The sequence below is a fragment of the Vidua chalybeata genome, chromosome 2 (assembly GCF_026979565.1).
Source record: "Vidua chalybeata isolate OUT-0048 chromosome 2, bVidCha1 merged haplotype, whole genome shotgun sequence".
Classification (NCBI taxonomy): Eukaryota; Metazoa; Chordata; class Aves; order Passeriformes; family Viduidae; genus Vidua; species Vidua chalybeata.
In genome coordinates this window covers 9,083,430-9,098,778 of record NC_071531.1, presented here as the reverse complement: position 1 = coordinate 9,098,778, position 15,349 = coordinate 9,083,430, and the positions used below count along the sequence as shown (strand labels likewise).

General features: G+C 38.0%; 1 protein-coding gene and 1 long non-coding RNA gene across 7 annotated transcripts in view; one reads left to right on the top strand and one right to left on the bottom strand.

The window, feature by feature from the left end:
- CFAP47 (cilia and flagella associated protein 47) overlaps window positions 1–15,349 on the bottom strand; it is a 354,600-nt gene that overhangs the window by 183,211 nt on the left and 156,040 nt on the right. For 4 of the 6 annotated variants that reach the window (XM_053934674.1, XM_053934676.1, XM_053934677.1 and 1 more), the window contains one exon: window positions 11,887–11,984. In XM_053934674.1, the coding sequence (XP_053790649.1) occupies window positions 11,887–11,984 (98 nt within the window). The remainder of the gene's footprint in view (window positions 1–11,886; window positions 11,985–15,349) is intronic. The other 2 variants (XM_053934673.1, XM_053934672.1) reach the window with 1 other exon arrangement.
- Window positions 1,428–5,051, top strand: LOC128783685 (uncharacterized). Its single transcript, XR_008429231.1, has 3 exons — window positions 1,428–1,516; window positions 2,176–2,258; window positions 4,927–5,051. It is a non-coding gene; the product is annotated as an uncharacterized LOC128783685 (long non-coding RNA).

Genomic DNA, 15,349 nt, shown 5'->3' with positions numbered 1-15,349 from the left:
CTTTATGTACCTACTTGAAGTTCCTGATTCAGATGTTATGGATATTTGTATGTGTGCATTAACTTGTTGCTCATTGCAATGATCTAATTTAATTATCAATGGCTGCTTCAGAAGCTGTGCATACTGTCCATAGAAATCCAGCAGAAAAGAAAAACTAGCTGCTTTAACCCATGTTCCATAGATGCAGAAAAATTTTATTTGATAAAATGTTATTTGATTTGAATAAAAAATTATGTTAAATAATTGCTATTATAAAATTTTATTTGACTTTCACTCCATAATGTTTAAATAGTATTCTGATCATGGGAACACAGCAATACTATTTTAGAGAAGCAGGGATATTTGTACACTTTTTAAGAGCAGTAGTACCCCTGCCAAAACACTCTTAAAGATAGAGCTTTCTGTTATTGTCGTGGTTTGACATGGAAGTGAATTTTTTCCAGGAAGTTGGGTCAAACCAATCAGTAGTCAGGTTTGGATATTGGCACCTGGAGTGACCACTGAAAGTATAGACACGCCTCTGAGAACACAGGGGGTTAAAAGCAAGAACTCCCAGGAAAACTCTCTCTTTTGGTTCCGGTCGTCAGAGAGTGCAGACTCCCCCCCTGCCCAGCCTTAGGCTGGGTGGGGGAGGGGAAGCCACGCGGCCTTGTCCAGGTAGGCTGAGGGAGCTGAGGGTCTGGAACCCAGCCAGCTCCTGTGGACGGAAGAGTAGAGAGAAGCAGAGATACCTTTGCCCCCCCCCCCACCATGTGGGAAAGAGACGGAGAGCCTGGCGGCACCTGGAAATCTGCCAGCAGAGGAGAAGGAGAAGGGGGGGGAAATGCCCAGCGTGGGAGGCAGAACGTCAGACTGAGATATCGGCCGTCCAGGGAGTCTGAACTTTTAACCCTTTAGAGGGAATGAGGGCTTTTTAAAAGTATTACTCCTCCTTGATTTGTAGTAGAAGAGAGATAGTCCGGGACCTGAGATGTTAGAAGAAGAAATATTTAAGTAAGAGGAGATGAAGAAGTAACTTTTAGCTAGACTTTTCTTGTTAGCCATAGACTGAACCAAAATCTCCTGCAATAGAGACTGCATTTTAAGGGGATGCAGTGGTGACCCAGGGAGACCTGTTTCAGCTTTGAACAGCACAGGAATGGCGAGAAACAAAAAGAGCTGAAGAGGGAATGGTGATACCCTCTGTCTTCGGGAAGAAGATGAGTCCTGTTTTTGGACCCCTCGGCCCCAGGGGAAAATGGGGGGGACTGTAGTCCCAGGATGAGAAACTGAACTGTTGTATCTTTAGGTCCGTGGCAAAGCATCCTTAAAGGAGCCCTATGAGCAGTCTGTCCATACACAGTAGTAAGAGCACTGTGACATGGAATGGGGAGTGTCACACTGACAGATTTTTCTTCCGGGCAGTTACCATGTGTGACAGAGAAACACAGGGGGGCAGCTGTGTTTCCTGGGGGGGCCTGTGGTGCAAGAGAGACTTCTCTCTCCCTTGATAATTTAAGCATAGATTACCTGAAAGGTAGTAATTTAATCAAGAATCCCGGGTGATGTTTCATAGCTGAGTGTGTTTAGAATTAGAAGGAAGAGGGGTGGTTTTAATAAGTCTTCATCCTAGATTTAGTTTATGTGTTTTCTGTATTAGTAGTAGTTTAATAAAGTTTTTCTTCCTTTGTTATTAAGCTTAAGCCTGCTCTGCTCTGTCCCTAATAACATCTCACAGCATTTATTTAGAAAAAGTACATTTTCATAGGGGTGCTGGCATTGCGCCAGTGTCAAACCATGACATTTTTTGGTTCCCTGACCGGGAAATCAAATTCTAGTCAAGATGAAATAAAGATAAGATAAGAGCTGTAAGATGAGATCAAAAAGAATAAGAGCAAAGCATGTATTAAGTTATAGTACCAATATAAAAGTAGAAAGTTAGTATAAGTTATTATTTTATGTATAAGTATGTTGAATGTAATTTTAATAATAATTTTAGAAATGTGTGTTCTCAGAGGCGAAGAGTAAAGTGTCGTAGTTTAACATAGAAGTAAATTTTTTCCAGGAAGTTGGGTCAAACCAATCAGTAGTCAAGTTTAGATATTAGCACCTAGAGTGACCACTAAAAGTATAGACACGCCTCTGAGAACACAGGGGGTTAAAAGCAAGAATTCCCAAGAAAACTCTCTCTTTTAGTTCCAGTCGTCAGAGAGTGCAGACTCCCCCCCTGCCCAGCCTTAGGCTGGGTGGGGGAGGGGAAGCCACGCGGCCTTGTCCAGGTAAGCCGAGGGGGCTGAGGGTCTGGAACCCAGCCAGCTCCTGTGGACAGAAAAGTAGAGAGAAGCAGAGATACCTTTGCCCCCCCCCCCCATGTAGGAAAGAGACGGAGAGCCTGGCGGCACCTAGAAATCTACCAGCAGAAGAGAAAGAAAAGGGGGGAGAAATGCCCAGCGTGGGAGGCGGAACGTCAGACTGAGATATCCGCCGTCCAAGGAGTCTGAACTTTTAACCCTTTCGAGGGAATGAGGGCTTTTTAAAAGTATTACTCCTCCTTAATTTGTAGTAAAAAAGAGATAGTCCGGGACCTGAGATGTTAAAAGAAGAAATATTTAAGTAAAAAGAGATAAAGAAGTAACTTTTAACTAGACTTTTCTTGTTAGCCATAGACTGAACCAAAATCTCCTACAATAGAGACTGCATTTTAAAAAGATGCAGTAGTAACCCAGGGAGACCTGTTTCAGCTTCGAACAGCACAGGAATGGCGAGAAACGAAAAGAGCTGAAGAGGGAATAGTAATACCCTCTGTCTTCAGGAAGAAGATGAGTCCTGTTTTTAGACCCCTCGGCCCCAGGGGAAAATGGGGGGGACTGTAGTCCCAAGATAAGAAACTAAACTGTTATATCTTTAGGTCCGTAGCAAAGCATCCTTAAAGGAGCCCTATAAACAATCTGTCCATACACAGTAGTAAAAACACTGTAACATGAAATAGAGAGTGTCACACTGACAAATTTTTCTTCCGAGCAGTTACCATGTGTGACAGAAAAACACAGGGGGGCAGCTGTGTTTCCTGGGGGGGCCTGTGGTGCAAGAGAGACTTCTCTCTCCCTTAATAATTTAAGCATAAATTACCTGAAAAGTAATAATTTAATCAAGAATCCCAGATAATGTTTCATAACTAAGTATATTTAAAATTAGAAAGAAGAAAAGTAATTTTAAAAAGTCTTCATCCTAGATTTAGTTTATGTGTTTTCTGTATTAGTAGTAGTTTAATAAAGTTTTTCTTCCTTTGTTATTAAGCTTAAGCCTGCTCTGCTCTGTCCCTAATAACATCTCACAGCATTTATTTAAAAAAAGTACATTTTCATAGGGGTACTGGCATTGCGCCAGTGTCAAACCATGACAGTTATTCAGATGGACAAGCTTCATAGGAATTGAATGAATAATAAAGATCCCTTCCTCCTATTCCCTTCATCTTACACAAGGAAAACAGAGATTTCTCACCAAGTCACATTAATCACTGCTGGGGGAAAACAGTGCAGTAGCACCAGTTTTCTTGGCATCTCTAAAGAATAACAGGACAGGTTTTAAAGATCAGACTTCTGCAGAAAAAAATCACAGGTCACTTTTAAGAGCCTCCAAACATAGTTGGAAAATTTACACAACTACATCTTTTGGACAAATTCTCACTGTTTTCTTTCATGTTCCTCTCACTGTTATTTATTAAAAAAAAAATCAAAAAGCAAACCCAAACAGAAATAAAAAAATACCCCACCCAAATCTAAGACTGTACATACAACCTACATTTTGTCTTGAGCCAAAAACCTAGCATAAGTTCCTAGCCTTGACAGAATGACAGAGAACAGAGTTCAAACATTACATTTTCCTTTCAATAATGTTACTTTACTACCTAGTTTAATCTGTACTCCAGGCCATCAGTGAGCATTTTTTTCTTTAAAAGAACTTTTTCCATGAACTTGCTGTGTGTAATGGTTGAGAAAAAAACCCTCTTGTTTTGATTGCTAAGCCCCAGGGGAGCAACAGCAGTTATGGACTAAGGGAATTGGTAGCTTCCTTATTCAGGGCCATTCTCTTTCCTCACATAACAATTATTTTTCATAGATAGGACCACTTGTCCAGATGAAACATCCCCTCTAATTATTTGGTTTAGATCTAACCTCACATTTTTGTTCCATAGCAGTTAGTGACAGTTCAGATGTCATTTTGTGATCTACATTAGCTCCCTGCTCTTATATCAAAGAACTGATTATTCATCTGTAGGGACAAGAGGAGGGGGTTGGCAGCTGCTAAATATTTATCCAAAAAAATCACTCACATTTTTATACTTCTAATAATTTTACTTCGGTTTTTTTAATTTATTTTTTAAAATGAGCTATACAAATATGCTCTGGTCTCAGTTTTTTGCCTAACTGCTTTTAGTTAGAGTGATTAATAATTACTACCTTCTCAAATTTGGTTTCCTTCCCACCAACCATGATGCCATGGTTCTTTTTATACTACCAACTGTCATGAAAGCATATGATAGAATTTAAAAAATCTTAAGGCATGATTCATAACTTCAGGTTAGTCAGTTTCTGAGAACATGATCCAAGTTTGAGCCATATATGACAATATTCAGACTACAGTTTTGCTTAGGATTTATGAAAAATTAATGTCCCACAGCTATGAAAACAGGGTGCTACTGTCTTCAATCGCCAAGTAACATAATTACAAAACATTCTTAATTATACACTTTTTACTTTTAAGTAAATAATGAAAAACTTAATATGGGAGACACTGACACATAATTTAGATTCTAAGCTGGTTTTGCTCTAACACTAGTGACACTTGTAACAAGATCTCTGCATTATACCTGTGAATTGACATAATGCAGCTGCCACAAAATACAAATTCCTGCTAGAATAAGCACGATGCATTGCTTTTTGACAGCTTTTTAAACATCCATCAGTGGTTGAAGAACATCAGATGAGCACGTGGAAGATATTCTCCAGTTAAATTATACCCAAAACAGACAGATTTCATCCACTCCAGGACGGCTGTGTGATACAGATGAAGGAGTGGTAAGTGGGGGCAATCAGGAGAGACAGCCTAAAAACACACTATTTCTGTCTACTGAGAGTTTAACACCAATGCATATTTTCTTGTGAGTTCCCTTCAAGTAATTAAACAGAAGAAGGAAAGGTGCTGAAAAGAGGCATGGCCTGGGGAAAATTAACACATATTTTCTGAGATTTCTTACTGCTGTGCCTCTCTGTAAAAAAACTATAGGTTTAAAACAGAAAGCCATCTCCCACTGATAAGTTCTATTTCTTCAGTCCCCAAAGCATGACTCCCAGATTCTAAAGATCTACCAAGGCTTTTGTGGGGAACTATTCCTTGAGCCAATAAATCCTATGAGAAGAAACACATCACAGAGCTGGCAAGGGTGAAACTTCTGATCTACAACTTACAAATCCATTAGAAGGCAAATTTATTTCTGTATGAGAAGAGTTTGAGGAGTATCACAGAGTTGTTTGGGTTGGACAAAACATTAAAGAGCACCTCATTCCAAACCCCCTGCCTTGGGCAAGGACATCTTCCACCAGACCAGGTTGTTCAAAACCCCATCCAGCCTGGCCTTGGACAATTCCTGGGATGGGGCAGCCACAGCTTCTCTGGGCAACCTGTGCCAGGGCCTCACCACCCTCACAGGAAAGAATCTTTTCCTTACATCTGATCTAGACCTACTCTCTCTCAGTTTACAGTCACTACCCCTTGACTAACCACTACCTGCCCTGTCCTCCAGCTCTCTTGTATCTCCCTTTAGGTACTAGAAGGCTGTTCCAGCTCCAACTCTCTCTGTCCTCACAGGGGAGGTGCTCCAGCCCTTCTGTGGACTCTTTCCAACATGTTCATATTCTTCCTATTTTGAGGACCCCAGAGCTGGACCCAGCACTGCAGGTGGGGCCTCACCAGAGCAGAGGGGCAGAATCCCCTCCCTCACCTGTGCTGCCCAAGCTGCTCTTGATGCAGCCCAGGACACGTTTGGCTTTGTGGGCTGCAGATGCTCACAGCTGGGTCTTATGCATAAACACCCCCAAGTCTTCTCCTCAGAGCAGCTCCCAATCCATGTATTTGTGCTTGGGAGTGTCCTGAGCCCAGTGCAGGACCTTGCTCTTGGCCTTCTGAACTTGATGAAGGTTTGTGCAGGCAATTCTTAGAATTCATAATGAATTTGAAAAGCTGTCAGCTACTATTGAACAACAGTTTAGATGGCTTGTGCTATCTAGATGTCACTAACAGAGTAAAACCCACAGAACTACTCAAATATACTTCAGAATTTTTAAAAAATAAAATATACATGTGAAAATACACTTCTGCATCCTATACCACCCACACTCTTACAAGTTTCTCCCTTTGCTTTTGTGATTTATTAGACTGCCACAGGTTGGTCTAGACAAGACAAAATTAAATAAAAATATGTTAATACTTTCATAAGAGAAAAATGAATAAATTCCTGAGCAGACTGTGATCACAGAGCATACTTTCTCCCTTTTTCCCTGAACTACTTTTCAGCTGATCTCTTTTAATAGACTTGAAAATCTTTGTCAGGGTGAAATGAAACCTGAAATTTGCACTGGTGGAAGGAAAGCCAAAGCTGACAAGTATCCAACATCACTCTCCTTTACATCATGCAGTTCAAAACAGAATGATTTTCTAAAATGACAGAATAGAAATGACGCCTAACAAATATGAAATTTCTTTACTGGAATTAATTCCAGGACAGGGCTATGGAAATGCTTCTACATGGAGAAAAACTGATGGGGTATTTAATAACTGTGAGGAAATGTTCTTTACAGGCCAGCAGTTCCAATTGCCCAACCTGGTTATCCAGGTGGACTAGACAGAGGACACCAAAAAAAGACAAACATCCTTAGAATTTAGATTGGTTTCTTTCATTATGACAGCTGGCAAAAAAGGAGGTTGAACCTGGGCAGTGACTGCTGAAGTTGTAAGGTAGAGTTGGAGGTGTTCATTATAAGCAGCACTAGGACTGACTGGCTTATTTCAGTATTACCAACACTTGATAATATCCCTCCTCTGAAATAGAGGTTTATCCTTGACACACTTGTAAGGGTTCCCCTGTTTACTAAGCTTTAGCAATCATTCACAGCTGGAATGCATCCTTACAGCCCTTCCAGGCTTCACTAATTATCTCTTTTCTCTTTATATATACAGAACTTAGAAAGTAAACCTGCAGCTGGATACTCTCCCATTTTTCAGTTGGGTTATTCTTATTTCTGCAATGGTTGAGCACTGGATTTCAGAGCATTCAAGGCTTGGATTAGAAAAAATATCCAGATCAGCAGGCTGTAGGCTTTAAAAAATCATTCCTTTTAAATGAGAATCAGAAATCATGTACTAATCTGTCCAAGTTGGAAAAAAAAATTAAATCTAATTCAATTTAGAGACATTTAGAGGTGTGCCTCAAAATGGGGGAACTACTGTGCTTCTAAAAAATTAAGAAGAAACTATTATATTTTGTGGCAGGCACATCCTTCTCTCTCTTAGGATTTTTTCATAGAGGAGCATAGAGAGAAGAAAGAGAATACTTCTATTTCTGCTCCTTGTTTTTCTCATGTGGAATGTGTTTGGAGAATTGTTTACCTGGGCTGATTGCTTGGTTGGATCATGGTGAGGATTGTTTGAGCCTGATAGCCAATCAAATCCACCTGTGTCCGGACTATCGCGAGAGGGTCATGAGTTATGGTAGTTAGAAAAAGTAGGTTTGTAGTTTTAATATCTCCTTTAAATAGTATATTAATGTATTATAGTATAGTTATAATAAAGAAGTCATTCAACCTTCTAAACTAGAGTCAGACATCATCATTTCTTCACACCGGGTTCACCTACATTTACAATAATATTTTAATTTATTTCCTTTACTTCCTTTAATTTATGGTTCAGTTTTTAGGAGGTCTTCATTGAAATCCATTTCATAGGATCATAGGATATGCTGAGTTGGAAGGGACCAATGAGGATCACTGAGTCCAACTCCTGACCCTGCACAGGACACCCCAAGAGTCACCCCATGTGCCTGAGGGCACTGTCCAAACACTTCTTGAGCTCTGCCAGGCTGGTGCTGTGAGCACTGTCCTGGGGAGCCTGTGCCAGTACCCAGACAGAAACCCATACTGGCTGCTGAGGAGTAAGGACTACAATAGGATTTGACTCTGAATTTCCAGTTAGATAACTTCTTCTATTCAAACAAGGATATTTCTTTTACTGATATATAGTGATTAAAATAATTGAAATTAGACTAGAGCTTAAAATTAATGACTTTTTCAATACAGCTTATGGCTTTCAATATTGACTTATTCAATATTTTTATTTCCATAAACACCTTAATCATAATCTGGTTAATAGCAAAGTACAAGCTTAAACAATTTCAGCTATAACAGGTCAAAATAATTTTAACAAAACTTGGGCAACATAAAATTGGGCTTGATTCATTTAACTAATCAATCTCCACTTTGAATTTAGGTTGAGAGAAAAAAACATACCCAGAAACAATATGTAGTGAGATGGGTCTCAACAATGTAGAAATGCAAATTTAAAATATTTTATTAAAACCTTGAGTCAAACCAAATTATCTCTAAGTCTTTCAGATACATATCTGCAGATACACTTTGATATTGAAATTTTCAGCTTAAGGATGTCAAGACATGGAAGTAACAAAGCGAACTAAAGGCAAATGTAACTGAAAAATCCTGTGTTGTTCCAATTCAAGATCACTGATCTAATCAGAATTAAGCATTATGCAAAAGATAGATGAAAGGACATGCAATAACATTTACCACAGAAAATTATGAGCTAATTAAACAAGGATGGCAACACAATGCATGATTTTGGGGTGGGGGCAGTACAGACCTAACTGTGGTATTACTTTTTAGCTGATTTTATGCACTGAAAACAGAAGACAGCAACTCTATGCTGACACCAAGATGAGAGCTACAGACAATTTCATGGTGCTGCCAGGTAGAACTTCTTGTTTCTTCAGAGTCTCCTGCACTCTTCAACAGAGGAGCAGCATCAGCTGATGGCCAGTGCCTCAGGCCATCCATCAGGGTCAGAATCCTGACACCTCTCACCTCCCCTTTCCACATGGTGGGAGCTGTCGCCCTGTCACCCTGGTGTTGCATTTCAGACAGATGCCCATGTAAGAAGTGCAAAAGGCTGAGTCAACCTAAAGCATTTCCAAACCTCCAACACAAAACTGGAATCTGCAAGCAAATATACTCATTATCTATAACAGGACATGTGCCAAGATGTGCCACACTGTCCCTGTTTCTGGGGTACCCTCTCAGCTCCCTGGGCCCACCCTCACTGCCTGCAGGCTGGTGTCACCGTGGCCACCATCAAGAACAGCATGATGCTACACCTGGCTCATCTAACATCTCCATCCTGCCAACTTTACCTCTGCTGTAGCCAATTTCAGATGTTTCAGAAGTCTGAACACTTGTGTAAGATAGAACAGTGCTTTTGACATGCTGAGGATAAATTTGAATTGCATTTAATGATAAGATTCAGCTATAACTACCATACAAAAGCAGCTTTGTTAGTATTTTAAATTAAATGTTGCTAATACTCTTCATTCCAAGGGCCAGGAAGGAAGAAGACTCTAAGGTCAAAAAGAGATCAATGTATTCATTAAATCTGACTCACTGATGTAGCAGATGTACCAGGTGTCTATGCTTTTTAAATATTTATCAGATTTTGAAGCAATTTCAGGCTCTCACCTTCACAAGACTCTGTCTATTATTTTCACTAGTAAGATCTTCCAATGTTTTATTGTTCTCATGACTGGAACATTCCATGCAAGATTAAATTAATCTCAGCTGCATGTCTTTGGCCATTAGCTCTTGATGCACGTTGGTCAGCAAAACTGAGACATCATCACTAAATATTCTTTAGCGAATGATCACATTTCTTCTCCATTTTTTTTTGGCAAACTAAGTTGATTGAGCTATTTAACATTCATATGACAAGGCTTGCTCTTGCAGTCCCCCATGCTTCTAGGAGATTTCTTTGATTTTCTTCTAATATTTCAAAATCTTTTTTAACCTTCAAGAACCAGACGTGTGCACCTTTTAATAACAGTACCACCAGCATTATTTGCTTTCTGTTCATGTCTGACCATTCTTCAGCAGTCAAGGACTGCATTGGTTCTCTTCCCTCGTGTCACACTGACAGTTCTACTGAGACATTAGCTAGGATAATCCCCTTAGAGGCAGAAAGCTCCCACACTTCAAAATTAAGTGCCTGGCATGTAACCAGTAAATTCAGCAATTACAATTCCGTAATAGTAACTCCATGTTATTATTTGCTAGTCAGAAATATTCATCTCATCTTCCAAATTCATCAATAAAAAATTTTATTACGTTTTTCATAGATCTGAAGAAGAGACATAGCTACTTCTTTACCTCCTTCATCTTCCTTTAAAGAAAATATCCAAACTTTAAGGTCAATCATTTCAGTGCCCTAAACATCGCAGAAGTATTTTGTACTTGAATGTTTTTTTTTTTCAAGTTTTCACATTGAATTTGATTAAAATTTATAGGAATAGTTCAAATGCATCTTGAAAATTTCTCATACAATAGGAGCCAATAGTGTACTTCAAATCTAGTTTTCCCTTTTACCACTTCAGAGAATTTTCAGATCAGAAAATGATACAAGGCAATGAAAGATCCTGTGGGACAAAAATCTACACTACTCTTTTCAAGGTCTCAAATCACAAACTCTTTTAGTCCAGCTTTTATGTTTCTTACTAGCAGCAGACACCTCCCAGCATACTCATCCAACACCAAGACTTTGAAAACATCAGTGTCTGTTTCTCTTCCCTACAGAAGTTCACAGTCAGGACACTGAACTTCAAGGAAAGAAGAGCAAACCTGAAGTCATATATGGACAAGGATATTTAAATATTTTAAGAAGTGCTTACTGGTTTGGATTTTTAACACCCCCACCCTCCCCCCTTTGAACACATGTAAAATCAACTGAGGGGACTCTTCTCCCTTCCCAGCATCTGTGACTGCAAGAGATATTCCCCTAGCACTTCCATCACATATTTTTACTTGCAAAAATGTTCCTGCAGAAAAATACCATTCCAGTCATTTCTACTCACACAATCTGCTACCAGCACCTGTTATTACAATGCATGCAGAAAGCAGGATGTCTAGACAATAAAGCAAAAATCCATTTATAGAAGTTAGGAAAAACAAACACCTCACAAATGATAATTCAAAGACAAATAAAATTACAAATCAGTGGGAAACAAAACCACTATTTATTAAGCAAACATACTAAAAATTATTTTGTCTTTACATAGTTAAGTGACTTAAAGGATTCTTATTTAATATGATGCAATTGTTCTTCTAGTATGACTAATATAATTTAATTTTTTTAAGAGCAACAGTATGTATTCCTTTAGTAATACCAACATGATTAAATACATCCCAATGATTAAAGAAATTTAAATTACAATAATAATTTGGCATGCATTAAGAAGTAAAGTACCAAAAGAGACATATTCTGTTGTGGACAAGAGATACTGAAGTTTTTGAGAATTCAGGCTTATTTGAGATCCAAAATTAAAAGCAGATGCCAGAAGAATAAAAGTGTAATTTTTACAACAGGATAAAGAAGATACTTTTATTCAAGCATTTATTTTAGTTCATATCACTGAGCTTAAATGACATCTTAAGTACTGAATTTTATTACTCAAAAAATGATTATGTGTTCACTTAATAAAACTGCTTAATCCTCTGTGACAGCAGCCAGAACAACAATAAAAATTAATTTTTTCTTCTAATGCAGTAGAACAAAATTAGACATTTAGAGTAATCTTACCAGAGCTCTGCAGTCCACATCTATCGTTCTTTCTGCTGCTGCAGGTGTGCTGTAAATCTTCAAGGAGAACCACACTTTGCAAATTGTAGAACTTCCTTCTATGTTAGAAAAACAAAAATGCCTTGTAAATTATCCTATGAGGTGATCAATCCTAGCAGCCTTCAAATCAATGAGAACTTTGAACTTTTAGCAGGAATGCCAGTCACTGTTCATGCTGAGACAAAGCAAATCCTGAACTGATTTAGACACTGTCAACAAACTATATTATCTAGTTCCTTCTTGTCAGGATTCAAAATAGTAACAAAATTTATATACACACTAATGGAAATAGCAATTCGGCAAATTAGCTTCCTCGACTACCACATTGTCTCTGGGTTTTAAATATCACTGATTTGTAACTAAAACTTCAGAGCAAATTGACAGTGCTTTTGTGATTTTATATCAGGAAATCAAAATTAGTTCCTCTCACACAATAGTTTTTTGTAGTTAGCATTTTCCTGGTTTTAGAACACAGCCGTGAATGTTAATAAAATTATCTCATCAATCTCATTCAGGTAGATGAAACAACTTTAGCCTGAAATCTCTACCATAAGGCCTGATTTTCACAGCACAAATATTCCATGTGGTAGTATTTTTTCATCTATAAAGAGCTGTTCAGCACCTTTTAATAATGCCTACCCAAGAACTACTTGCACTATTCCTGTCTGTCAGTATATTGTATGAGATGAAAATAGCCTTAATCCTCCTACTCACACTTTCCTGAATTATACACTAGAGAGCTCCATTAGCACTCCTGTTTTACCACAGCATTAGTCTTGGGAGCTCCTACTGGTTTTCTCTTCTGCTGTGACCCTAGTTCATCTCAGAGTCACCATCTTCCTTGCTGCAGTTCCTTATTCCACATATACGACTTTATTTCCAAACCCTGTTTCCAGTAAGACTGTTTCTGACAGGATTTATTCGCATTATTTTCTTACAATTCCTACCAAGTATGTTCTGTATTAACTTACCCATTTTCTTTGGGTTAATTTGATATGCATACAATTTACAGGGTTTTAATACCAGAATTCCAGGCTTACACTGTCTGGAATACCCTCAGTGTCTTACAATCTATAAAAATTAGCATCATTGAACTAAAGAGATCCTCTGAATGTCCATTAAAGGATTCTGGCATGTACAGGACCCTGAATTTAATCAAATACAAAAGGTAAAAAAAAAAAAACAATACACAGAAGAGACGTAACTTGTGCAAGAAGGGAGGAACACCTTACACCAAAACAGAACATACTGCCTTGGAAGCTGAAATAAAAGTTCTTAATTAAAAGACTAAAAGAAAATTAAAGAGTACCCATAGCTTGGGACATCACATTCTTCAAGAATGCAGTCAAATTGTAGGAAAAGCTCTGAAATTCAGGTAGGAAACAAAAGAGGAAAGCATGAACAGCAAAGTTCCATTTACCAAGGATATGTGATTAATTTGCAGGACAAAGGGATTTATTAAAGTACAGCAACACATCCATGAATGAAAGTCTGTACAGTTAAGGAAAACATAAAAGAGCATAAGCTGCTGTTTAAACAAAAAATCAACAAAGCTGCCACCCTCTCCTCAAACCTCCAAGAACACTCCTACCAAAAAAACTCCACCCTCAAGTGACAACTTGCTAAGGATTTAAAAAAGCAGCAGCACAACCTTTTCAAACACATCTGAAGCTGGTAGCCTGACAAACTCAGAAGGGCTGATCAATGATCAGAGTGGAAATTGAATGCTCAAGGAAGATAAGGCTGCAGCAGAAAATCTAAATTAATTCTTTGCAGTAGTGTTCATTACAGTGGAGTTCAGGGACTTTCTAAACTCTAGAGCTTCTTTTGAGGGGAATGGTCAGAGAGACTTTTCTGAATTGAGGTTTCAGCAGAAAAGGTTTCCAAGCAGACTGATAAAAAAGAAAGTAACAAATCACCTTTGCAAGAAAGTGTCTGCCCAAAAATTGTGCTTTAATGAAAGGCATCCCTGTCCATGGCAGGAGGGGTGAAAATAGGTTTTTAGGTCTTTTCTTTAAGGTCCCTTCCAACCCAAATCACTCTAGGATTCTGCAAGTCTGTGAATTCAAAATGACCTCATGTATTAAATTATGGTGGTGCAAACCATTATGTGACCCCTTGCTTAAGTCAGCTTGGGATATGAAGAAATGAAAAGGCAGAGAATGTGTTGCCAATTTTAGACAGGTCTCCTGCATAAATTCAGAAATTACAGATGTGAGTTTGTTTATATATTCCAAAGAAAATTATTAAGCACCACAATAAGGAAGGGAAGCCACAACACACAAAACTATTTGAATTCTTTGACAAAATCAGCAGCTGTGTGAATAAGGGAAATGTGGTTTACGTAGTACCCTGCATTGTTACTTGTCATTACAATATTAGATCTTCCAGCAGTTCCTATACACTGCAACCAAGTTATTTTTCCATATACACTTAGAGCCTTCATTTTCTCTCTGACCACACATTCCTTCTCGGTATTCATAACTTTCCTGAATCACATTTCTGTTCTTCATAACTGCAGTAATATAAAACTTCTTGTCTACTTCCCTTCTCTCTTCTTCCTTTAATATACAAAGTAATTTATTCTGTTTAATTTGTTTAAAAAACACTCTAAAATTTCTGATATTTCTCAAAAGCAAAGCTTTCAGGTCAAGTTGCTTTCTTTTTAGTTTTAACTTCAAGTATTTTGAGCCATTAAAACCTATTTCTGTGTTAGAAATTCTTGATTTCTTTTTTCTATTTCTTATACATTTGGATTCCTAGATTCATTTCTCTTTAATTTTTTTCTAAGTTTTGAAAAATCATATATTTTTTTCTGGAGACTCTAAATAAATTTCAGTACTTCCAGATTACCTTTCTGGGAAACAGCTATCATGTTTGGGAGGGAATACCTTGTATGTATTTAGATATTATCAATGATTATATTATTTGCATAATACTTGGCATTTCCCTAAAAATTTAAAAATACTTTCATGGAAACAGTTTTCTTAATGTATGGTATGAACCTGGCAATTCTCTGCTGAAGGAGCATTTTTTTATTTTTGCAGCTGAACCTTTGATTGAAAGTTTCTGCAATTTCTGCTTAGTATTAAGCCTTGAAGTTGTATAAACTTTGATGTTCTGTCAACTTTTACTCAGTGAAAACAAAGCTGAACTGTTGTTTGCTGCCCACTTGCATTGTTCAAAACATAAAACTCAGGGCTTTATCCTCACTTAGCTGAAAACCTGATATCAAATAGTGACTTTAAAGGTAAGTCCTGGCTCATGTCTTTACCCATATAATGTATTTGAACAGGCTACATCAAGGCCAATTTATTGCAAGTATTCTCATCCCCAAGTAATTATAGACTAATTTTACTCCAAATTTATTCTCTTCCTAAGGCAACCCACAAGACAGAAGCTAGTTCTTACTCTCAAGAATACT